A 26,340-nucleotide genomic window follows, 5' to 3' on the forward strand; every position below is an offset into this window, starting at 1 on the left:
ATTCAAATCAGTCCCCTTTTTAGATCATAAGAAGCCTACATAATTAGTTTTTTTTTTTTTTAACTATACCCTGCTAAATACCCATGATAAGTGTACTATGTCCACACCTCAGACTCATTTCCATTAGAGCCGTGCTTTTCCTCAGGGCTAGGTGTGCCTTCCCATTCAACCTGTCTTTTATTCTGGCAGGTAGAGGTTTTATAACTGTCTGCACTTTCTGTTGATGGAGTTTGCTTTTAAAGTTCTGTGCTGAACAGATCACCTACCAAATAGTTGATAATTTCTAATTTTTTAATTTGTTGTTTGTCTCCTAATATTAAAGGTAAATTACATAGAGGGATTTGTCTCTGTTATCCAGTCCTGTAACCCAGACCTAACACCAGCAGATGACACATGGTAAATGTTCAGTTAATACTTGTTGGATGGGTCATTGATCATGGGGGTCACGGGGGAGAAGGGGTTTATTTCTCCTTAGCCACATTTGTATTGTTTTGGTCTTGGAGTAGGGACTTCCCAGGAAGAAGGCCTTTTGAAGTTCATGCTGCTAGATTCGGGGTTTTAAGTTTAAGCTACCATAAGTGAATTGATAATAAGCTCTCCTCTCCTCTCTACCACTACTGCCAGTGCAGAGCCTGAGACTGAGAGGAATTAAGGAGTTTACCTCAAATTTTATATTTGAGGCTAACATTACAAAGCTCTGATTAGAACCCAGGTCTTTCTCAGGGCTTTGTGTCCAAAGTCATAGAGTTTGACATAGTTTAGTCTTGCCTTCCGAACTGTACTGCGAACTTCAGATCCAGGTTTATGCCCTATCTTTCTAGCCTGTTCCTCGAAGGGCTGAGCATAATTTATTATACCTAATAGATGTTTAGTGAATCTTGATTAATAGTAGATTTACCTAGGATACCTATAAAGGGCTATTGAGTGGTTAATGTAAAAGCAGAAAATTTAAATGAATTAAATAAATTTTAGCACTTATGTCATTATCATATGATTTCTATAAATACTGCAATTAAGTTTTATGAGATTAATTTCAAATATTATAACAGGTGTTAGACTCTATTGGTGGGGCATGGCAGTACAAACTATTCAAAATTCATGTTTCCCCAATAAAAACAACAAATATTTATCTTTAGTGTTGGAGTGGCTTTCTGTTTTGAGAAGCACTGGGTTATGATGTATTAGTAATTATTCTTACCCATCTTTTTCCCTCCATACACTTGATTCTATATAGCATCAATTCTCCCTGGAGACAAGATGACATCTTGTTTCATTTGCCCTTCAGGTTGAACAGTGCAGGTGCTGAAACATGATTGCTCCCTCTGCAGGGCTGATGGCCAGACAGCAGCGGTCAGGGCTGCTCGAGACGGCAGCTCTGCTTAGGCTAACTGCACCCAGTGTTTAACCTTTCCATAATTCTTCTCTCCCAAATAAGCAAATGCTGCAGGGGCCCTTTGCTGAAGTCAGTAGAGGAGAATCTATAGCTCCACAGATCAGCCAGAGGGAAGGTTTTCTAAGAGCAACAAATCTTTTCTGTTGCAACATGCTTTTTCTAGAAGCTTTTTGTCATTCTGGCAGCAAACTGTTTTCCACTTGCTGCCTTAGCAACAAGAGCTGAAGTCACTCCCCCTCTAGTCTGTGGTTTGATTATAAGAGCACTAACATTATACCCAGGACTAGGAGAAAATACCATACTGGAGAAACCTGCTGGCATTACCTGCTTCTTGGTTTAGAGAATTATTTATGTACATTCTTAGTATCTCTTTGAAGGGAAAGGTCAAATAGAAGGACTTGGAAATGGTGACTCCAAACCCCAGGCGGTCCCCAATCTCTAGTAAATGCTGTATTCTGGCCACAGCATAGAATGTTTTTTTTTTTTTTCCCTCAGAGTTCTCCATAGCTACATGGGGGAAAGACCAAAATGTTAAGGATCCCTCCTTGTGCACCAGTCTGAGGCCAATTAGTTTTCAGTATTCTTTGTTTAACCCAAAAATGTAAAGTTCAATTGGAGTATAAAACTTTGTTTACCAAAGAATAGAATTCTGATGGATTTTGACTTTAGTTGATCCCTTGAGAGCTCATTTAAATATCTCTAACCAAATTCAATTTTATCTTGTAATAGAACATGCCCAGTACAGACCAGCACATGACTGGAGTAAAGGTCAGGGGTCAGCTATGACCACAGATGGGCTGTGGCCCACCAGGGTGGGGCTAGAGAATGCCGGGGCTAAGGTGGGAGTGTGCCAGCTGCTGTTTTCTGAATGCTCTTTACTCTGTTGACAACCTATTGTGTTTGACTTTGACTAGTAGCATTTTGACAAGAAATGATGGAAAGATAAATATAATGTAGGGATTTATACCTTTTCAAGACAGATAGGGAATGCATTGAAATCTCCAAAGCAAAATGTCTCCAGGTCACAGTATTTTGGTTTCTCTCTGTAAGGAAATGCTTCCCCCCCCCCCTTAATAAATTGAAACTCCCAACATCTGGGGTTTGCACATGAAAGAGTCCCTTCAGTGGGTGTGGTAGCTGGGCCATGTGGCCCTGATCAGCCTCCCTGGACTTCACCTTCTCTGCCAAAGAGGGATGCTTGGGGAGGTGAGCAGTGAGATTCAAATTCTAAGCCTAAATATGGTTAAAAGATTCTTCCCTTGCTTCCTCACGCACAGCTGAGGCAATTTTTTTTTTTTTTTAAGACTAGGGGATCAGAGCAGAAAATATCATGGAGTCAGGAAATCTACATTCTGAATGACGCTTGCTTCTGTGGCCCATAGTGCCCATACTGAGCGACCCTAAGAGAAGAGGGAAAAGACCCCACTTGAGTTGGTGAAGTCTGCTCCTTGACCTGAGTCTTTATGGATGTGCCACTTTAGCATCCACAATCAGGAGACTCTAGGTCACTGTGATGTCACTTTGAAAGGAAATGCTATTTTTTCCTTTGTAAGTTAAAATTCCTAACTTCTGGGGTTTGGGAGTTACTCTTCTAGACAACCAGTATGCTCCAAACCTAGAAATTCGGCCTCTAATAATCTACTCTTAAACTTCCTCACTTAGCCAGGCAAGGTGGCACACGACTGTAATCCCAGCAGCTCAGGAGGCTGAGACAGGAGGATTGTAAGTTCAAAGCCTGCCTCAGCAACTGCGAGGTGCTAAGCAACTCAGTGAGACCCTGTCTCTAAATAAAATTCAAAATAGGTTTGAAGATGTGGCTCAGTGGTCGAGTGCACCTGAGTTCAATCCCTGGTACCAAAGATAAATAAATAAATAAATTCCCTCACTTAAGTACCCTATAAAGTTCTCTTATTGACCTCTTTTTTATACAGAAGGAAACTGAAGTTCAAAAACGGTTTAAAAACATTTTTTCCCCCAAGTGACACTCCTAATTGTGTGGTGGGACTAGGCTACAAACCTGTTCTGTTGGACTCTAAAGCCCATGCCATTGTAAAACTCTACAGTACCCTTGAGTTTTAGCATGCTGTCCTTGGAGGGCTTAGGCTTCATTTCATTAAAGAAGACAGAATCCCTTTCACCCTCAGCCTCACAGCTCCAAGAGACTTTGGTATTGAAACATCCTGTTCTGAACTGTGTTCCGGGTCCAGGCTCTGTCAGCCACTTGAAGACAGCTAACATAGGGAAGGGAGGAGAGTGTTAGAAACAGACTGTTACACTGGGGCTCATGCGGACAGCACTCGTCCTCCTCAACTGGCCAATCTGTTCCTCTCTGCCTTCCCCAGCACCATTTAAGTTTTAATTACCTTCCAACTGTCTGAGCTGCTGTTGAGGACTTCAGAGAGAACAAAGGATACCTGTTACAGTTTTCAGCAGAACTCTTCTCTACACACTGATGAAGTCACTAGCTGCCACTGCCCTTATTACCAGGTTAAATCAGAGTCTGACTGCACTGGAGAGAAGGAGGTGAAAAGGAAAAAATAAATAAAATAAGCCTTAGGCTTTACCTCTTTGTTATTCAGGATTTCTTGTGACAGATAAAATATGGTACCTACTTCTGTTTGGGTGTTATGACCAGGTTTTGCTTTATTTCTCAAAAAAGTAAAAAGAAGGATCTCTTCTATCCTTAGCCCTTGGGTTTTCAGTGACTCAGATGGTAATAACTCCTCTTCAACCTTCAGGATGCTCCATTCTGAACCCCATTAAGGTAATATGCTCACAATCGAGGACAGTGCCTGTGCTGCCTACCCAAACCTGTCATTCCCCAGGATTCAGGGCACTTCCCCAAGCTGGACAGGGCCTCTGCATGCTTAATGTAGAGCTCTCGACTCCCTCCACCATCCACTGAAGTTAGGCCGTTAGTTGAAGTGATTTGCAATTTCTAGTCTAGAACATGAGTGTAGGAAAAGGTCCAGGATATTTACAACTTCTTCCTTGAGGAAAAGGAGCATGACTGTCTATATGCCTCTCCCTGAGTGCCCAGCTGTCTGCCCCACCCCCCACCTCCTCTCCTCTCCTTCCTTGCCTCCTACCTGGGGATCGAACCCAGGGCCTTGCAAATGCTAGGCAGTACGTAACCACCAAGTTGTATCCCCAGCCCTGAAGCGTGACTTCTTTCTTTCAACGGTTACCATTTTTTAAATGTGTATTTTTATAAGATTATGCCATTTTAATAAATTATGCTATAATTTGTAGAAACTTAGAAAGTATTATAGAACTAGAATATTCAAACTTGTTATGAGCATTACATATAGTGGGCTAATCAAGAAGTGTGATGTACAGCGGTGAATTGCTAATTTGACCTCAGAATTATGCAGCAGAGATAACATTATCTTCATTTATAGAACTTTTTTTATCTGGAGGCATCTCTTAGTGCTTTTCCAACCATATGTATTATTTTGTTTATTATCACAAACACTATCATTAAGGCTGTAAAATGCATTCCATTACCACTTTTTATTTTCAATTACTTTTAACTGTGGGAGTGGAGGTGGTGAGTTAGGGGAAGGTTGCATATTCTCTCCCATTCCTGACATTTGTACCAGGGTAAAATTTGGGAAATGACTATTAACTAAACTTGGAAAGCCTGATTCCATACAGTGAAAGAAAGGAAAGAAAGAAAGGAAAGGGAAAGGAGCTTTGTAGCATCCCCTTAGGTCAGTATGGGCTGTATTTGACCTTAGAACACCAAGGAGGGAAAGGCCCTGCTCTTCACTGTTGACCACTTCCTGGCTTACTACTCTGCACAGTAGGAGAGCTGTCTCTCCTTGGGATGATGCCAGACCTAGGGAAGAGAAAAGTGATCTGATCCATTTCCACCAAACCACATTCCCTGCAAGGTCTCAGACAGCAGCACTCAGGCTGTCAGGGCCTGTGCGGTTGAAAATGCTATGCTGGTTGAGTTGCTGTGGGTTTAAGGAAATGGACAAAATTAGATTCAGGTCCAGGTGCCAGGTTTAACACACCCCTTCCCTTCCAGAAAGCAACCAGGGAGATTGTTGCTGCCAGTAGTAGATGACTCCACAATCTTTCCTGCTCAGACCATTAAGAACATATTTTAAATGAACCCACCTACTAAACCCAGTAAAATCAACACCTATCTGCCTTAAGGACTGAAGAGCGGAGATCAGGGACAACCTCCTGCTTAATCAGAGAGCTCTGATTCTTGGTGCAGAAAGAGTGGTGTCTCTCTGCCGTGAGTCTGAGCACACTGAACAGCCAGTCTAGGAGATAACATTAATATCAGTTATGAAGATGAGCGATCAGCTTGTGTCAAGGAGCAGATGGCTAAATGAGGTGCATAGGGAATGCCCAAGATTCGGGCCTGAAGAAACGGGAGGGAAAATAGCCCATGATACAAAAACCCTAAATATAATCTTCTTAATGTGAATTTTAAAAATCAGCTTTTACATTATACAGTTAACCCGGAGTGATGAGAAATGTAACAAAATTACCAAATTAGTGAACAGCGATTAACTCAGAAGTAAAATGTTATCATCTAAATCGAAGGTTGTTTTACACACAGAGGGAAGAAATTACTAAAACTTTGCTCAGTCTGTCATATCCTAATTGAAATCTGTTCCTTTAATATGCCCCATCCTTCCGAGTGCATAGTTCGTAATTTGGAAGAGCATTATCAGTTAATCTAGTTATTTTTCCTGGTTCTTCCTTTGAATTCCGTAAGACAGTGTGTGCACATTCCCTGTAGAATTGTGTGACACTCAGAAGAGTTTGTCTGTTCATTAACCTGTGAACTATCAGTCCCTTTGGAGAGTGAAGGGAGCAAGTCACTCCAAGGTTAATGCTTGTTTGTCGAAGATGAAGCCTCTTGGGTGATAGCGAAGGGTGAACAGGCCAAGATGCTCAAGACCTGCCCGGTGAAACCCTGCACCATGTGTAGATACCAGATGTGTGTGGTCAGGAGGGAGGCTGCAGAGCAGGCTGGGCCACCTCTGCTGATCACTTCCTCCGGTCAGGAGAAGGCTTCCCAGCAGTCAGGTGGGGGGCCTGGCGTAAGTATATGGGGTTAACTTACTACTAGCAGTTAGGAGCAGTACTAAAATAAGACACTGGGAAGGGTTTTCAGTAGTTTATTTGCATTTCTCCTTTTAAACAGGAAAGCAATATTGATTTCATGCATTTGTCTCCAGTGGATGAAATCTTCGATTGAGTTGGAAGGCATTTGATTTTGATTATATTTGTGCACATGTGCACAGATACATTCCTAAGCCTGGGCCAGGTAGAAGCTATTTGCTAAATGTAAATGTTTCGTGGACATACACGAGTACTGACATTCAAGGCTTGACCTGAACAGTACCTAGCATGATTTTCTAGGTAAATCTAAGTTTTACTTAATTCTCTGGGAAGTGACATCACTTTGACTTTGCTATAATTATTTTAGGCTTAGTTAGAGCCAGCTGAGGAGGAAATTCAGGATCTGAAGTCAAGTTCAAAGTCTCCTTTAGTTCATATCCTGGTACACTATATGTTTAAATGAAGGACCTTATCCTGTTTATCCTTGGATTATGATGGAGTTCATTTTAAAAGATTTTCTTTTCTTTTTACCCTTAGATATATTCGAATAGTTGGGACCCACAATACAGTAAACAAGATCTTTCACATTGTGGCTTTTGAATGTATGTTTACAAACAAAATCTTCACTCTGGAGAAGGGTCTGATCGGTAAGTATTATAATACTTTTTTTTGTTATGTATACTAAGATATTTTGTTATTCCATTAACTCATTATAATCAGATCTAAGGACTCTGGCTTAATGACAGGAGATGGCTTACATTTTTAGAAGCAGTCAAAATAGTAATTCCAGTAAACTTAAAGGAAAAGAATATAAATATTGTACTAGTAGTTAAGAATTTAAAATATTCTAGTGATTCATTCAGAATTGCAATGTAGAGAATGCTCTTGATAGCCAGGCAAAGGCTTTCATACCAAAGGCTTTTCTATAGTTTAATGGCAGTTGAGATTGGGGAGGAAGTCAGTCTGATATTGATCGGATGCTCATACTTTCTAGGCCTAAGACAGTATGTTGGCTTTTGATTTGGTATGAATGGTGTGCTCAGCTGTGGGAGTATCTTCCTTTCACAAATGTGTCAGGCCATATTTGCCCTGCTTAGCCAAGTTCACCTCAGGAAAGTGCCTGCCTATAATTTCAGTGAGACCCGAGTGATTGAACTGTCATTGCAAAAGTCAAGTTATTAGGTGGGAAATACTGCCTGACCGATCTGTTGAAAGGTATTTTGAATTTTGGATTAGTTGTTTGCTTGTTTTCTGATGTGCTTGTCTTTGGTTCGTTGTAAGGTAATGCTTAGCTGGGCACTGTGTACAGTCAATCCCGGGTTGATGGATCACAGTGTATCACGAGTGGCTCTTCTCATTCAAACTACCTATCCCTCTTCTCTTTTTCCCATACTCACATGTCTTTACTCCCCTCCTGCAAAGATCATTGTTAAACTAAAAAGATCTTTGAAAATGTGTCTCTACTCCCTATGTTCAGAGGTAGTAGGAGGTTGAGATGCTCCTGCCTCACAGCACCAAAACAGAATTATGTGTCTTTTCCAACGGACTTGGTACTCTAGATCATCTCAGTCCTGTCACTATTGGGACCCATGTCCATATCAACGCATGTCCTGAAAACTTGGTAATGATTAGAATGGGAAAGAGGAGTGTCACTCACGGATGTTCACCAGTTCTTTGAATGGTCACAGCCTAAATTGTCCTAACACCTGTTGTGTCCTGTTAATCCTTTACTTATGGGAATTTGGGAGAATAATATTAATAAAGTAGCAGGATTTAAAAATTTCCAGTGTATAGAGAACTTTTAGAGCTCAACTAAAACCATTGTTTTAGTTTTAACTTTGTTATGGATATAACTTTTAATATTAAATATCAAAGTTGATTTCTGTATTTTTAAGTAACTTTGAAAGTTAACAAGTTTGAAGCATTACCTGGTGTTACTGTTTTTTAACTCTGTAGGCTGTATAGATTTGAGGAAGGGCCCTTCTTTTCCTCCTTTTCACCCAGGTTCTTCTGTAGACTGTAGGCCTCACTGTGTGTGTGACCGTGCAACCTGGAGAGTCCTCACTAACCAAAGTCCTGCTTATTCACAACATGGGTAGCATCGGGCTACTCGATTCAGCCCCAGGTGCTGCATTTTTTAACATTCTCCACAGAAGGTGCCATCAACTTAAATCAGTCCTACTAAAGTGTTGGAGGACACTGTAATTATCAAAGAAACAGGCCCATCTGGTGTGAGAGGCCATTACAAGAGTGAAACTCAGGATGAGTTGTAATAAGGGATACTGTTGTTGGTGTGAGTGTTTTGTCCTAGCTGAACCACTTGGTACCGTCAGAAGCAGTGACAGTCGCAGGCATGTCAGGCTCTGAAAGAAGATTGCAGAGATGCAAGAAGTGTTTTTGGAGTCTGGTTGAACACTTTTCTTTGAGCCCTTTTCTGTGATGGCCACAAGCTTGACTACAAAAAGCACTGCAATCATCCTCCTGTCATCGTCCCTCAACCAAATGGGAGCAGTGGTGCAGGCAGGCAGCTATATGTGTACACTTGCCAGCAGATGGTCTGCAGTGGGATCCCCTCTGGCCCTTCCTGGGACGTCCTCCCAGCTCAGAGCTGCCTGTGCTGGGCAGACAGGGAGGTGGCGTGAGTGTGAAGAAGTACAGGGGGATCTCATTATCCTCTGTCTGACATTGCAGCTTTGCTTCACTTAGAGAGGTGTTTGAAATAGTAATGGCCAGCTTTCCATGTTGATTATCTCAGGTGCATTTAGCAGCCCACAGATCCCAGCCAGCTACCCTGCAGGAACCTCCCAGAAAGGAGTGGTACTCTAGTGTGGACACTGGTGTGTCAGATTCACCAGGAGTTTTTATTTTATTTTATTTATTTATTTTGAGACAGAGACTGGCTTCCAACTCCTAGGCTCAAGCAGTCCTCCTGCCTTAGCCTCCCAAGTAGCTGGGAACATAGGCGTGCACTGCCATACCCAGCTCAAAGTTGTTTTTAAGTCATAGATGCATGCTTCTTATTTCTTCCTATGTCCTGTGAAATATGCTATCAACCATTAAGAACCACTGATATCAACCCTACATTTTCATGGCAGGAAAAAACATATTAAAACTAAAATAATATCATGAATAACTAAACAGTATCAAAACTTACTTTTATGTTTCTAGGTTCAGAACTTCCTTCTTTTACGATTCCTGGTCATCCTTTCATAATTTGATAGACTCCACTAATCATTTTTCTATAGGCCTTAAAAAATGACTTTAAAAATATTTGTATTTTATCTGATTTTAATGTTTCTGCTTAAAATATGTAATGATGCCAGAAAATAATACAAGTAAAAATAACCGCATTAGCCACCAGGCGTGGTGGTGCACATCTGTAATTCCAGTGGCTCGGGAGACTAAGGCAGGAGGATTGCAGGTTCAAAGCTAGCCTCAGCAACTTAGTGAGGCTGTAAGCAACCTAGTGAGACCCTTTCTCAAAATAAAAAATAAATAAAAAGGGATGGCGATGTGACTCAGTGGTTAAGCACCCTGGCTTTAATTCCTGGTACACAACGAACAAACAAAAACAAGGTATCAACTGCATAAGATTAGTCTTCTTTTCCTACCAAAGAGTTTGTTTTCTATGTTTGATGACAACATGTCTCTCCTCAATGCTACTTTACTTGCACAGTTTCATGGGGAAGCTTTGAGGTTCTTTTTATAAGTTTTTTATCCCACAATGTGTTGGAGTCAGATTTTCATTGCTGTGGCCAAAAGACCTTACAAGAAGAGTTAGAGCAAGAATAATTTATTTGGTTCACAGTTTCAGAAGTTCAGTTCATGGTTGGCTAACTCTATATCTCTGGGCCTGAGGTTATGCAGAATATCATGGTGGTTGAGTGTGGTGAAGGAAAGCAGCTCAGGACATGGCAGCCATGAAGCAAAGAGAGTTCTGCTCACCAAGGACACAACATAAACTCTAGCATCACCCCCCCCCCCCCGTGACATACTTCCTTCCACTATAACCTCCCTGTCTAAAGTCACCACCTAGTTAATCCACTGTGAATTAATTCACTGATTAGGTCACCCTTGTCATAATCTAATCATTTTCTCTGAATATTCTTGCATTGTCTTATATATGAGCTTTTGGGAGACCTAACATTCCACCCCTGGTCCCCAGAAGTTCATGCCCATCTCACAATGCAAAATACATTTAGTTCATTATCAGTAGTTCCCAAATTCTTCCAAGATTCAGAGCAAACTCTCAGTATGAACTGCTATAAAAAAATCAAAATTAAGTTATATATATTCACTATGCAATGGCATACAGTAAATATTTCCATTCCACAAGGGAGAAATATGGGCATATAAAGAAGAGATGGAACAATAGCAAGACCAAAATCCAGCTGGGCAAACAAGTTCTGTAGCTCCACATCCAACATCTGGGGCACATGGCATTGTGATGTTCCCTCTGAAGGGCTTGTGTAGCTCCGCCACTGTGGCTTGCTAGTTGCAGTCTGGCTTGTCTCTACTCCTGCAGCTTTCTCGCAGTAGACATTCCATGTTACTAGCATCTCTTAATCTCAGGGGTCTTCACCACAACTTTTGCTTCCTTTCTACTTCTTTGCTCATCACCCTCTCCGTGGCAGCCCACAGGGACTTTAAACTGCTCACATTTTTCCTGGCTTTTTAGGCCTTCCTTTGAAATTACAGTGGAAGCCTCCATAACCCCCTAACTTCACCATCCTACAATCTTGTAGAACTAGTACCACATGGTTGAAGCCAAGCTCTGCCAACATTTTGAGAGGTAACCAGGCTTCCAGGCACCACAAATGCAGCAGCCTCTGAGTTACTGGGCAGCTGAACATGGTGAAAGATCTTCCTAGACTGCTGTGTGCAAGTAGGGTGCCCAAGTGTTCTTTTATGAAAAAAACATTTTTACTTTATACCCTTCATCCTGAGATGGATGTGGTCTTGCCAATTTCTGAGATGCCCTCAGGCTGTTTTTCCTATTGTGTCTGGGTAAAGTACTCAGTGAATCTTTAGTGGCTATAATCTCACCCAGTTTTACTTGCACTGTTTTGGACAAACTGCAATTTTTCAAATCTTTCTGCTGTTTCCTGCTCCTTATTATCACCGTTAATTTGGCTCAAATCTACCAGCAATATTCATGCTGCCACTTGAGTGCTGTGCTGCCTTGAAATTTCCTCTGCCAAATTAATTAGGCCATCACCTCTAATTTCAGCCTCACAGTAAGTCTCAGGACATAAGCAAGATGTAGATAGTTTGTTGTTGTTGTTGTTGTTGTTTTGTTTTTGCCAGAATGCAATACGAACGGCCTCTAGTCCAATTCCCATAGAGTCCTTTCTCTCCTTTGAAACCTCATAAGCCAAGTCTTTACTGTCCACAGGCCTATTGGCATTCTGGTTTTCTGTGCTTCCTCCAAAATTGACCATTAAACTTAGAACATTCTAAAACTTTTCCAGCTTGCATTTCTAAACTTTTCAAAATTCCTCTCTAAAACTCCAAAAGCTCTAGAACCACATGGTTAATTTAGTAACAGAAACAGCCCCATTTCTCAGTATCAATTCTGGGTTTTTTCCCCCTCTGTGACCAGTCTTCCTTTTCACTGCATCTTGCCCTTACATTCACACAGGAAAAAATAGTCCCCATTACCTGTCTTCAAGAACTATCAACTCACAGACAACCTAGTTAACTCTCTGTGACTTCTTCCTCTACCAGATTATTTTAGAGCCAATCCCAGAAATCTTATTATTTCATCCATAAATATTTCATTACATATCTCTAAATATAAGGCCTTATTTTTGTAGCCATAATCATAACACTATCATAGTTTCCCAAAATTGAATAGTAATTCCTTAAAAGCATTAAATATCCAGTCAGTGTTGAATTGTTCCTAATTGTTTCAAAATCTGGAGTGAGAGTGTTTGTGCTTTAGGAGTTGTTAAAATCAGAATTTATTTAAAAAAAAAAAAAAAGCAGGGCTAAGGTTGTGGTTTAGTGGTTGAGTGCTTTCCTAGCATATGCAAGACCCTGGGTTTGATCCCTAGTGCCATCAATAAATTCAGATAAGGTCCAACTTATGCCAATAGCTGTTATGACTTAAATATCTTTAAATCTACAGGTTTCCTTTCATTTATCTTGTCTCTTGTCTTTCTTTCTCTTCCACTCCTCCCCCATTAAAATTTGTTGAAGAAATTAGATTTGTCCTGTAGTTTCCGACAGCCTAGATTTTGGTCACTGAATCCCCATGGTAATGTTTAGCATGTTATCCATTGCTTTTCTGCTTGCCTCCCTCCCTCCCTCCCTCCCTCCCTCTCTTCATACTAGGGAATGAACCCAGGGGTGCTTAATCACTGAGCCATATACCAGCACTTTTTATATTTTATTTTGAGACAGTGTCTCCCCAAGTTGCTCAGGATCTTGCTAAGATGCTGAGGCTGGCATTGAACTCGTGATCCTCTTGCCTTAGCCTTCTGAACCACTGGAATTACAGGCATGCTCTACCATGCCCGGCCATTCCATTTCTAATAACTCGGTAATTAGACACTAAGTCAGATTCAACTATTATTATTGATGATGTTGTTTTGTTGTTGTTGTTGTTAGTAGTAGTATTAGATAGCATTGCTCCATAGTAATGTTAAGTGTGTCTATCAAGCACGGAAAAGCTCTGGTTGTTTCTATTTAAGATGTTCACATCCATTGATAATTATTTCCTAGATCCATAACTTCATAAACTTGGTATTGCAAAGTGGTTATAGTCTATCATTCCTTCTTCATTTAGTAACTAGAAAGAGAAGAATTCCCTGAAAACTTGCTTGGTAATCCTAAGATGCAGTTTGCATAGGGAGAGAAGTCTAAATATTATAGCTTTTCCTTTTATTTACCAGTCTTTAAAGTGAAGAAGTGTTCCCTAGCATCCCCAAAAGGTGACCAAAGAGCTTTGATTGTGGGAATTATTAGGGGGTAACAGGTACATATCATTTTGAGATTATGGAATTAAACACATTTGGCATCTTTTAAACAATTGCAGTTATTATTATTGATCTTCACATTATTATCTTTAGCCTCTTTGAATTTGTTCTGGAGCCCTTTTGACACATCTTCAATAGTCCTCAATAGTTCTTTGATTTGTGGCTTGACAAGATGTACCAGGTTTATCTTGTACATTTTGCCTTTGGTCTGGAATCAGCCATTTCTTCAAGAAACCTTGGTTCTGTTTAGTGTGAAATGACATCTGGAAACCTCAGTGTAGGCACAGTAGATGATCTTTGTATTGTGTCACTATTTCCAGGCCTTCAATAGGCAGAGTAGAACATACCTGCACATATTCTTAAATATTTGTATATCACATATTTAACACATAAAATAGATCATGAATACATATGACACTTCAAATTCGATATTCCGAGATTGTTATTTAACCTCTCAATCTGTCTTTCATCATCTTTTCTCCATATTGAAAATCTTGGTCACCAGTGACACAGTTTAATATCCCCAGTACATACAAAATAGCTATTGAATAACAGTACCAAAACTCATGAGACATATGATTACTGAAAATAGTTTAAGATTTTTACAATTATTTTGTGTCCTCAGAACATATTGCACTGGAAATATCCCCCCAAATTACCGTATTTTTAAATTACTTGAAATAATTCTGTGTGGCTCACTATTTAAGTATACTGTTAGTTCTTCTATTCTACTTTGCTTTCATTATGTAGGGGTTGCCTTTAAAGCATTTTTTGCTTTAGCTCTTTCATCTCTGTGGTAGAAGCCAGTTGACAAAGGAAACATCATTGTTTGGAAAGCATCATAGTAGGACACACATGTCATATTGCTGTGCTCCAGGCCTGCCACCTCTAGAAGTTGACCTGTGGCAAATGTGGCTACTGTGCTAAACACAAAATAAAGTATACTGAAGTGTCCAGGCCTCAAAATAAAATTCCACCAGAACTGGTCAAAGGAGGCATCTAAAAGTTGTGTATCGCACAGTCAAGCATGGACTCTACGAAGGAGGGAGCAACCCTTAACCCAGAGAGCAACTGTTGGGGCACCCCGTTCAGCTTGAGAGTTTCAGTAATTAGTCACCAGTGAATATTCTGGTTTTAAAACAAAACAAAAAAATAATAAATTTTGTTTTATAACTGTGAAATACATGGTTTTAAAATCAGGTCTACAAAGAAAAGCTATAGTCAGAGAAATCAAGCTTCTTTTTTTTGTTCCCTCTACCCCATAAGTAATCTCTTTTCCCTCTTTTTTATCCTATTTAATAAATTTTTGGTATATATAAATATATGTTAATATATTTTGTATTCCTCACTGTTTCGAGTAATTGGCAGCATACTTTTTCTTCACCTTTTCTGTATTTAATGCTTACTCTGGTGCTAGCTACATAGAAAGATATCATTTATTCCTGTTTGTAGCTTCACGGGTCTTGATGCAGATATGTTGTAGTTTATTCAAAATCTGTTCTCTTTTGATGAACAATTTGGGTTGTTTTTAGTCTTCTGCTACTAGAAATAGTAGCATAGACTTGTACATAGATCTTTTCCCCATTTTTGCTAATCTATCTTTAAATAGATTCCTAGAATAGGGATTGCATGATCAAAGGGTAAATGCACAGAGGGTTTTGTTAGACATTGGTAAATTCACTATTATAGAGATGGTGCCATTTTAAAATTCACACTGGCATTATATGATTCAAACTACTTCCCCACAGCCTAACCAATGGATTTTAGCCAGTTTGATAGGTAAGAAATGGTATCTCAGAGCAGTTTTAAGTGCATTTCTCTTATGAGAGAAATTGAGCATCATTTCATAGGTTTAAGGGCCATTTACATTTCTTCATTAAATAGCTCTTCTCTTCCTCTGAGTCTTCTAGATGAATAGAGAATGCTTTTAGTAAGACCTGGGGGAGCAGTAAACACTACATTGATATTGGAATGTGATATTCAGCATTACAGAAATCTAGTTTTCTTTCTTAAAGTCTCCTGGATCTTCTGGAAAATATAAGCTCTCTGCTTAAAATATACTAACTAGAACATGGAGTTCTAGGCTCAAAAATTCAGGATTCTTTAACCTGTTCAAAGAATAGGAAGAAAATCCTTTTATCAACTCTAGGCTATTATGTATTTTCTATGTATCTACCAGGATGGGGCCAGAAAGACTGGTGGCTTTTTAAAATTCTAGTTTCTAGTTAGTAGTTGGCAACCAAAATAGGTAGCATAAGCACAGGAACTCTGGCTGAAGCTGTCAGGCCCTCCTGTCTCCCACCACCCTGTTTGAACAGGAGCACTGGTGCCCCTGACCAGCTGCCTTGCCATCATCACCACCAGAGGCAGGTGGAACAGAGCGTGCCTTCTTCCTCGGAGCGTCTTCCAGTCTCCCACCAGTTTCCCCTGTTGGCAGAACCAAAAGCCAGGCTAGTAAGGGAAGTCTTGAACTGCAGTTTGCAAAGGTTCAGCCGTCGAGGTGCAGGCTAGAGCCAGGGAAGGCGAGGAGCTCAAAGGCTGAAAGCAGCATGAACAGGGCTCCTTGCACGGGGAACCCGCCCTCTGAGTCAGCACAGCCCAACATGGTGAGGCTGGAAACATGTGCCGTGGAGGATAGCAAAGGCACAAGCAGTGAGAAAAGTTAAATATTTAGTTGGGATATAAAGAAAACCTTTGTTTTTTCTTGCCTAATAAGATAAGGCTTCACAAAGAGCTGCATGTTGAGCTGAGCCTTGAAGAATTTGGTAAATTTTACAGAGCGCAACAAAAGTGCTAATTTACGTAGCAACAAAAATAGGTGACACTTATTTCCCTCCCAGGAGCTGAAGGCAGGAAATAGAAATAGTGGTCTAGAGTTGCAACTCTCATTTAGAAGTAGTTTAAGATTGTAACAGTGTGTTCAGAATTGCTGTAAAATTTCTCAGAAAGTAAACAGAGTTGGAAAGCTGCATGGTGATGGGCTTTGAAGCCACTGAACTAGGGCTACAATATGCCTTGGGTACTTCACAACTCCATATAGAAAAATAAGTGTCCCCCACAGCAGAAACAGAGATTAGGGAGAAGGGAGTCATTGGTGTAGGAAGGCGTTAGAATGTGGCAAGAAGCACCCTGCCCAACCTGACCCAGGGCCCCCATGCCCCATGCAGGCAGTTCCCTGGCAAGTCTGGACAAGGCTAGAGACTGTTTCTTTCCCAGCTGATTCTTCTCACAGGTATTAAGGCTGGTTCTGATTGTCAGTGAAACTTAACTTCTTTAGCTACTATAAATGACTTGGCATTAAGCAGACACTTATTAAGAGGCTGCCAAGTGTACCTTGGGCACTGGGGAGAGAAAGAGACACAGGTGTAGTTTCTGCCTTGAGAATCATGTGAGCGAATGGAGGAGGAATTAAAAGGTGACAACACAGTAAAATAAGTGGTGTATTGGGGTATTCAGCAGATATGGTGGCGTCACTGAACAGGAGCAGAAGCCTGAGCTGAGGGAACGGCACCAGGGAAGAGCTCCCGCCAGAGTGGTCATCGGCTCAGTCCTAAGGCGGAAGCTCCAGAGAATCACAATGGTCATCCTGTGAAAGGCTGTATCTGACCACTCCACAGCCAGAGCCCCTTCCCGTGGAGCACCTGGCATTGGGTGGGGCATGGGAGAAGAAGAGCGACACTGACGTGTGTAGTTCACTTTTCCCCTGCAGAAGATAAAGTGAAATTCTCTCATAAGAGATTTGGTTTTACAAAAATCTCAGAGAAGTAAAGGCCCCACAATAATTCGTGATGTCTGTCTGTTTTTGCTTCCACAGGGCCTGTGTTCCCAAAAAGGAATGGGATGCAGTTCTTCTTGGGGAATAGTATGGGGTGATGGTTAGAAAATGACTTCCTACATTTAAGAATCTCAATTTAGAGTGTGGTCAGTTGGGTGCATATATGTCCTTTCATTAGTCTCTCCACTTTATATTTTTTAAATAAAGGCTGCCTGAAAAAAGATTTTACAGCTCTTGTTTTGTAGGGCTTATGCCTGGGTGTGTGCGCATGCGTGTACAACTTGTTCTTAAATGGGACATTTCAGAGTATGTGTTCCATATCACATGGGAATATTGCTTCTCACAAACCATGATTCTGCCTCAGACTGGCATTATGAATATCAAGATTACAATAGGCAAGATGTTTCTCTGGCACTGATCGTGCAAGATATTGTGGTGGTCAGGGGAACCTAAGATCTAATTTTGTTGGCTTAGTCCTAACCCAGTAGACCAGTCCTAAATCTCCAAACCTAGGAACTTTTAAAATTAATGTTTTGAATAGGTATTATACATAGATATTCTTATTTCTTCCCTTTTTATTAGAAAAGGTGGCACATATTCACATACTTTTAGTTAACAGTGTTCTTGGAGGTCTTTCTTTACCAGTACCTGTAGAGTTTTCTCATTCTGTTTTACACCTGTACAGTACCCACTGGTGAAGGTGCTATAATTTATTTAACCCGTCTCCTTTGATAGACTTGTAGGTGTTTTTGTCTTTTAGTGCCAGTAACAATTCTGTAATCACCCACTGTATAAACAGTGAGTTTGATCAGTTTAGGCAGGTCTAATAAAGCCTAAAATAAAGAAGTAGCCATTCCCAGTACCACACACAAAGAAAATATACCCATTGTGACCTTAGAACCAGTGACATGATTTGTATGGCACAGTGCCAAATGAAAGCATGGGACCCTATGTTCAGAAGCTGGAAAAAAGTGTCATTAAAGGCTTTTTAAAATGCTTTTTCCTTTCTTCAGTCTCTCTTAACTTGGCTTTTTTTAAGGGGGAACAAGGATTGAACCTGGGGGTGCTTAATCCTGAAACACATTCCCACCCTTTTTATTTTTTATTTTGAGACAGAGTCTCACTAAGTTGCTTAGGGTCTTGTTGAGGCTAACTTTGAACCTGTGATCCCTCTGTCTCAGCCTACTGAGCCACTGGGATTATAGGTGTGTGCCACTGTACCTAGTTACTGTTTTTATATTATACAATGGCAATTTTAGATGCAAATATAAGATCATTTATATCATATGCAGAATCACCAAAATTGCGTAGTTCTTACTTGGTAGCTGATATATGTTATGAATTTAGTTGTTACCATAACAGTGAAAATGCTGTACAAAACTAATAGAACTGATTTTACTTCACTTATTGATACATGCACATTTTATAAATACTTTCTACTTTTAGTTTGTTAATAAGTAAGGAAGGACTTAAAGAATCTATAGAGGCAAGCATGATGGTTCAACCTATATTCCCAATTACTTGGACCCTGAGGCAGGAGGATCACAAGTTGGAGGCCAGCCTGGGCAATTTAGTTAGCAAGGCAGTGTCTGAATAGGCTGGGCTAGTCTAGGCTGGACTGGATAGGGCTACCGATGGAGCTTAGTGGTAGAGCACTGGTCTAATATGTGCAAAGCCCTAGGTTCAATCCCCAGTGTTGATCCCGCCAACCCCTGCCAAAACAAACAAACAAATAAACAAATAAATGACTGGGTTCTGTTCCTTTTCATTCTGTGTCATGATTTTCAGCATGTGTATTTGGCTAACACAGAGTACTAATGAGAGTAAAGAAGGCTATGACAGAGTTCCTTGGTCATCAGTGCTCCTTTAAATGCCTTTACCTTTTTATTTTAAGCAAATTTGGGTTTGAAGGGAAAGTGTCAGCAGCCCTGCTCACTTGGTTGTGAACATGTCAGGTTTCCCCGGCATTTGACTGTAGTCTCATAACCTACAGGCAGGGAGAGTCCACAGCCTGTCCGTGCTTTGTGGGACATCATGAACACCATACACAAATTAGACAAGCAGAGAATGTTGCTAGTGCACATTTTGCACATCTCCTCTGCTTGTGAGCATTTTCATTACACTTGGACCTTTAAAAACCTAAGTTTGAAGATAAGATTATTAAGAAAAAAACTAAGTGCGGGTCTTCTCTGGGTGTAGCACGTGCCCACAAAGCTGGCCCTGATCACTGCTTCTATTTGACATTGCTGTGGTTTTCTTTAGTATATACAGTAATCAGTTAGATGTATAATGTGGGGGAGAATCCACCTCATTCATAATAACAATAAAAACTGTAAGGTAACTGGTAACAACCCGAGAGCTACATTCCTGATTTATACCTAGTTTATCCCTAGGCACCCATTCCTGACTCATTTGCCATTAGAGATGAGGACTGGGTCAGGGACAAAGGTGGGAGCTGGTAGGATGCTGTGTGCCCACAGACAGTGTGGCCAGGAGGTGCTGATGCCAGAGAGGTCTGCTTTTTTTCCTCTCTCAAACTCCTACGTGGAAACATAAGAAACTATAAATCTTTAAGAAGAACTGAGTAATGGAATCTCACATTCCTGCATGAGAAAATAAAGTAAACATATTGGTTCTTTCCATCTTAATCTACAGATTTAATCCAAGACTGCTCAGAACCTCATCTCTTTTTTAAAGTTTATTTTTCAGATTTCCAAGAGAATAAGTAAGTGGAAATATTTTACTCCCCCACAGAAAACAAAACCGTGAAGAAGTAAAAATTTTTAAAAAATGAGGAATCTCATGTCATCATATATTAATATTAGTATTGCACACTAAAGGAATTATGACATTATTGTGAGAATAAGCTGGTAGATAAACTAAGCAACTATCCAAACTCTAAATTAGAATCCTAGTAGTTTTAAGAATATAGTGCAAGGTAAAAGATGACATTTCCCATCTGTTAAGAGTGGAAGGGTTACACAGCAAGTGATGCTGAGACAGTTGACAATTGAAAACAGTTATGTGAAATTCTTCCTCATAGTGTATACCAAAATAGTTGTCTGTTCAAGAGTTAGATTTTATATTGTTGCTCCAAAGGAACTGTAGGGAGCCATTAATAAGTTTTTCTGATTTTAAGGTAGGGAACAACTTCCTCAGCATAAAAGCAAAGGAAGAAACCATAAACAGAATTCAAAGGTGTTTGACAAACTGAGAAAAAAACTAATTGCAACATACGTGACAACAAGTTAGATTTTTAATGTAAAAGAAATACATAAGAATGAACCCCAAAAAGAAAGTTTATATAAACAATTTAGTTTTTTTAAAAAAAGCAGATGAAACAGAATAGTCAATAAACTTGAAAGAGTTTAGCCTCACTAATAATTGAAGAAATGCATATTGATATTCCATTTTTTTGTTTAATTCCAAATATTTTTACATTTGTATTTATGTAAGTAACACATTCACCATTTCTCATCAAAAACATAGAAATCTTTAGCTATTGGGCAAGAGGAAGAAATAAAGTGTATTCCAAATAGGAAGGGAAAAATTACATTGTCATAATTTGCTGATAACATGATCTTATATACAGAAATGCCTACAGACTTCAGACTACAGAGTCCACGAAAAAGCTTTTAGAACTAGTAAATGCAGTAAAGTCACAGGATACAAAGTCCATACAGTAAACTATCTGAATGGGAAATCAAGAAAATAATACCATTTACAATAGTTACAAACATAAGATAAAATACTTAGAAACAAATTTAACCAACAAGATGAAAGATCCATACACTGAAAACCACAAAACATTGATGAAAAAATTTGAAGACAGACGTATACTATGTTCATAGATTGAAAGAATGAATGTTATTAAAAAATGTCTGTTACCCAAAGCATCTACAGATTCAGTGCAGTTCTTTTGAAAAATGTAATGTCATTTTTCATGGAATTTTATTTAATCCTAAAATTCATATGGAACCATAAAAACCTCAGTATGAAGCTTGGAGGTATCCTATTACCTCATTTTGAAATATAGTACAAAGCTGTGGTAATTAAAACAGCATGGAACAGGGCAAAAAAAAAAAAGAGAGAAACATTGACCAATAGAAGAAAATAAAGAGCCCAGAAATGATCCTGTACATGCAGAAATGATTTTCACCCAAGGGGCCAAGTACATGCAATAGGTAAAGGATAAAAGAGCCTCTTTAATAAATGGTATTGGGAAAACTAAATATTCCCATGCAGAAGAATGAAAATGGATCCTTGTCTCATGCTATATAAAAAAACTCAAAATAGATTAAAGACTTAAATATAAGATCAGAAACAGTAGAACTACCAAATAAAATGAGGAAAACTATCCTACATTGGTCTGGACAATGATTTTTTGGATTCAACTTCCAAAGCACAGGCAAGAAAAGTAAAAACAGACAAGTGGAATTACATCAAACTAAAAAGCTTCTGTACAGCAAAGGAAACACTTAACAGTGAGCAGAGACACCCTACAGATTGGGAGAAAGGATTGCAAGCCATACATCTGATAAGGGATTAATATCAGAGAGTGTGCATTCAGTGGCAAGAAAACAACAAAAACCAACTGAGAAAATGAACAAAGGACCTAAGTACACATTCCCCAGAAGAAGACACTCAAATGTCCAATAGACAGAAGAAAAAAAGGCTCACAATCACTAAGCATTAGGGAAATGCAAATTAAAAGCACACTAAGATATCATCTCACACCTGCCAGAATAGCTGTTATCAATAAGACAAAAGGTAACAAGTGTTGGCAAGGATGGGAGGAAAGGGAACCCTTGCATACTGTGGGTGGGAATGTAAATTAGTATAACCGTTTTGGAAAACAGTATGGTGGTTCCTCACAAAGTTAATATTAAAATTACCGTATGATCCAGCAATCCCACTTCTTGGAATTTACCCCGAGAGTTTTAAATCAATTTATTGAAGAGAGATTTGTACTCCCATCTTCATTGCTGGACTATTCACAGTGGCTGAGTTATAGAATCAACTGTCCATCAACAGATGAATGAATAGAAGGAAATGTGGTATATATACTCAGTGGAATACTGTTCAGCCTTTAAAAAGAAGGAGATCCTGTCATTTGTGGTAATGTGAATGGAATTGGAAATCATCATACTAAGTGAAATAAACCAGGCACAGAAAGACAGATGTCACAGGTTCTTATTTATGTGTGGATTCTCAAACAGTTAAACTCATAGGAGCAGAGTAGAATGGTGGCCGCAGCGGCTGGGGGTGGGGAGAGTGAGGACAGAATGGTCAGAGGTACAAAATCTCAGGAGGAAGAGATTTTGTTTTCGTTTTTTATGTTGCATAGCATAGTGAAGGCAAATTTCATTTGTTCTTAGCATAAAAACGTTAAGTATTTGAGGAGAAGGATATGTTAACTAGCTTGATTTAATTATTCCACATTGTATTCAAGAATCATAACATCACTGGGTACTCCATAAATTCATATAATTATAAATTATCAACCTATAGTTAAAATCCCAAACAATGTAGAAGTACACTCAGTAAATAAACCATTTCTACATTTTAACTTATCAGACTAGTTATTTTTAGAATTATTATTTTGTGTGTCTTGGCCATTTCTATTTTTTGTGAATTGTGAATATTCATATGAGGTGTGAATGTTCTTTTCCAACTTTTCTATTTGACTGCTTGTTTATTGTTAATTTTGTATATGTAGATATGCATTCTTTGCCTTTTATACACATTGCAAATATCTTTTTCCAAACTGTGAGTTATCTTTTGATGGGTTTTTTGGTACAGAAGTTTTGAACTTTGAGTTGATCGTGTCTGTTAGTTTTTTCCTTATTTTCTTTTTGCTTTTGGTTTTTGTGACTTAGTTAGAGACTCTGTCCCCAGCCCAAAATAAAAGTATATGTTTTTTTTAATTGAGATTCTATGGCACATATCTATAATCCCACCAGGAAGAGGCTGAGGCAGGAAGATTGCAAGGTTGAGGCTAGCCTCAGCAACTTAGTGAAAACTAAAAACTAAAATTAAAAGGCTGGGAATGTAGCTCAGATGTAGGCTGCTCTGGGGTTCAACTCCCTACCACCACACGATGCACACACACAAAATGCTTTTCTGCAGAGGTTGTTGGTAGTTGGTTGCTTTTTCCTATTGTTAAGGTGTATGTATATGCTTAGCATTTTGCTTTTTAGTCTATTTAAAATTTCATTTACATTTGATCTGAGGTGTAAAGATTTAACTCTTCTTTCTAAAATATGTGACCATTTTGTGAAATTCCTTTTGGTTATTTCATCTTTCCTTTCATTGATTTAAAATAGCATATATCATGGATTTATATATCTATTGTAGCTTCTGTGCTTTATAATCTATTTTGCTATCTCATACTTCAAATATACATTCCTAGTTATTCTTTTTCTAAAATTTTTAGGCTATTTCAAATTTTCTTTTCCAATGAACTTGAAAATCAGCTTGTCAAATTTCATTTTAAAATCCTGTTGGCAATGGTGTTTTAAATGAAAAGACTTAGAGAGAATGTTGAGAAATGGGCAGTCATGTGCCACTCAGATATGAATGTTACAAGTTTTCTAGATGACGGTTTGGCAGTATTTGTTAAGAGTCTTGAAAATACATACCCTTTGATCTACTACTTCTACCTTTAGTAATTTATCCTAAAGAAATACTCAGGAACAACATTTCTTCTGTAAAAAATGTTCAGCACAATGTTATTTATGGTAGCCAACGAAAGGGGAAAGACTACAAATGTCCAACAATAAGGACATGATGAAATAAATTATGACACAGGTATCCATTAGAATTTCTACATAGCCATTCATAACATAGGTCAGTGCCCATAATGAAAAACAGAAGTAGGATCCATCATTATAGCCAGATGGTTGCTAGTATTTTTAAATTAAATATATGTGCACGTATTAATTTACAGAGACAACTATAAAGATAATACATGCAGAGTGGCTCTAATGACTGAAATTTATTTTCTCACAGTTCTGGAGCCCAGAAGTCTAAGCTCAAGGTATTGGCAGTTTGGTTTCCTAAGGCCTTTCTCCTTGGTGCAGAGAGACACCTTCTCACCGTGGCCTTCATTGCCTTTTCTCTGTCCAGTTGCATCCCTGGTGATTTTTCCTCCTCTTATAAGGACACTATTCATTGGATTAAGGCTTCACCCTATGACTGCATTGACCTGAATTACCTCTTTAAAGGCCCAACTTCAGATACATTCACATTGCAGTGTGAGAACTTCAACGTGTAAATCGTAGGGAACACAGTTCACTCATAATAGTGCATTAGAGGGAACACGAGGAAGAGCATCAGAATAACAGGGTTTTTAGATGGTGGGCTCACAGGACATTTTTATTATATTTTTCTGCATATATCTTTTTTTTTCTTTAGTGAAGATATGACACTTTAATATCATGGGGGAAAATAATGTTTCTCAGTAGAGCTATTTGCATGCTGTCCCAGGTAAGGGCAAGGCAGACTGCTGGGCCAACCCCATGCCCTCCATGTGCCCCATGCCCTCCATGTGCCTTAGCACCCTGTACACTCTAGAGACAGCACACTACTATAAGAACAGCCTCTTTATTGGTGAGATAAGGGAGTTTCTTCATGAAGTATAATGGTTGACCTGATGAATCTAATGAATAAACCAAGAGTCCTTAAGAATCTGGATGAGGTGCTGGGGTTGTGGCTAAGCAATAGAGGGCTTGCCTAACACTTGCGAGGCACTGGGTTCCATCCTTAGCACCACATAAAAATAAATATAAAATAAAGGTATCATGCCCAACTACAACTAAAAAATATTTTAAAAAAAGATTCTGGATGAGAGATGCTAAATTTTAAAAAAAGGAGTATATATTTTGTGAGTCCATCCATGTCCAGTTCTGGATAATGACCATTAGTCTGCAGCAGCAGACATGAGATCTGTGGATGTTAAGGCTGGTGGGGATGGGGCTGAATCCCAAGGGGCAGGGAGGGGACAGGTTGTAGCAGGCTTTGTGTCTTGATTGTGCTGACAGTTTCCCAGCATCTACATAAATCCAAACTCATCAGGGCCGGGGAGGCTGGGGCTCAGTGGTGGAACACTTGTGAGGCACTGGGTTCTATCCTCAGCACCACAAAGAAATAAATAAAGCTATTATGTCCATCTACAGCTAAAAAAAATTCAAAAAAAAAATATTTTAAAAAACTCATCAAATTGCCCGTATTTACATGCAATTCATTGTATGTCAAGAAAGATATTTAAAATGGGAGGGAGGATCTGGGAAAAAATATTTCAGTGCCTTTTGGACATTACAGTGTTACTTATTTCTTAAAATTATAATGCAAGGCTGTGCTTCCAACCAAAAGAAATCTTTAGGATTAGGGGGCTGTTGTAGCTGGTGAAATGTTTGGCAGCCCCCCCACCCACCCCATCACCCCACGTGGCAGGGTTGGTGTGACAGAGAATTGAGTGAAATGACAGGACCCTGGGAGAGGAGGATGGTGGGAGAGTCAGACTGGGGCGCAGCAATCTTTTTGAGTTTATTGGCTCATTAATATTGTGAAGATGGGTATGTTTCTTTTATAGCTGCATTAGATACTTATCTTTTAAGGACAGGAATCGGTATAGTGCTACAAGGAGAGAATGTACTTAAAAATCACAACATTACCTATGGTAAAATTACCATAAAAACTACCTAGTGCTCAAGCAGGGGATTACTGCAATTCTGCCCCCATAATGACAGGAAATGGTCGTTGGTGAAGTTGTTTTCCATGAAGCTGTGATGAAATCAACTAAAATGGTAATAAAGCGGTGTGTAAAAGAGAGGGACTCGAGTGAGATATAAAAGTGCAGAAGGTGTTAGAGTGTTGGAATTGGAATCTTCAGGAAATGATTCTGTAAAATATCAATATGAATTGAGTTCTTGGTTCAGAGCTGGCAGGAGTGCAGGAAGGTCCCATGGCTGCAGGGGAAACAGAGAGATGCTGTCCCAGCCCCACCCCTGACTAGGCAGCTGCCATTCCCCTGATGGTCAGAGGAGCTGAGGCAGAGCAATGTCTTTAGTAGCAGATGACCGATGAAAGCCCATTTTCCT

General features: G+C 39.4%; 1 protein-coding gene across 1 annotated transcript in view; it reads left to right on the forward strand.

The window, feature by feature from the left end:
- Positions 1-26,340, forward strand: part of Btbd9 (BTB domain containing 9) — a 415,087-nt gene that overhangs the window by 262,578 nt on the left and 126,169 nt on the right. Inside the window, exon 7 of the mRNA XM_026383694.2 lies at positions 7,022-7,131. Within this exon, the coding sequence (XP_026239479.1) occupies positions 7,022-7,131 (110 nt within the window). The remainder of the gene's footprint in view (positions 1-7,021; positions 7,132-26,340) is intronic.

This window comes from Urocitellus parryii, chromosome 8 (genome assembly GCF_045843805.1).
Source record: "Urocitellus parryii isolate mUroPar1 chromosome 8, mUroPar1.hap1, whole genome shotgun sequence".
Lineage (NCBI taxonomy): Eukaryota > Metazoa > Chordata > Mammalia > Rodentia > Sciuridae > Urocitellus > Urocitellus parryii.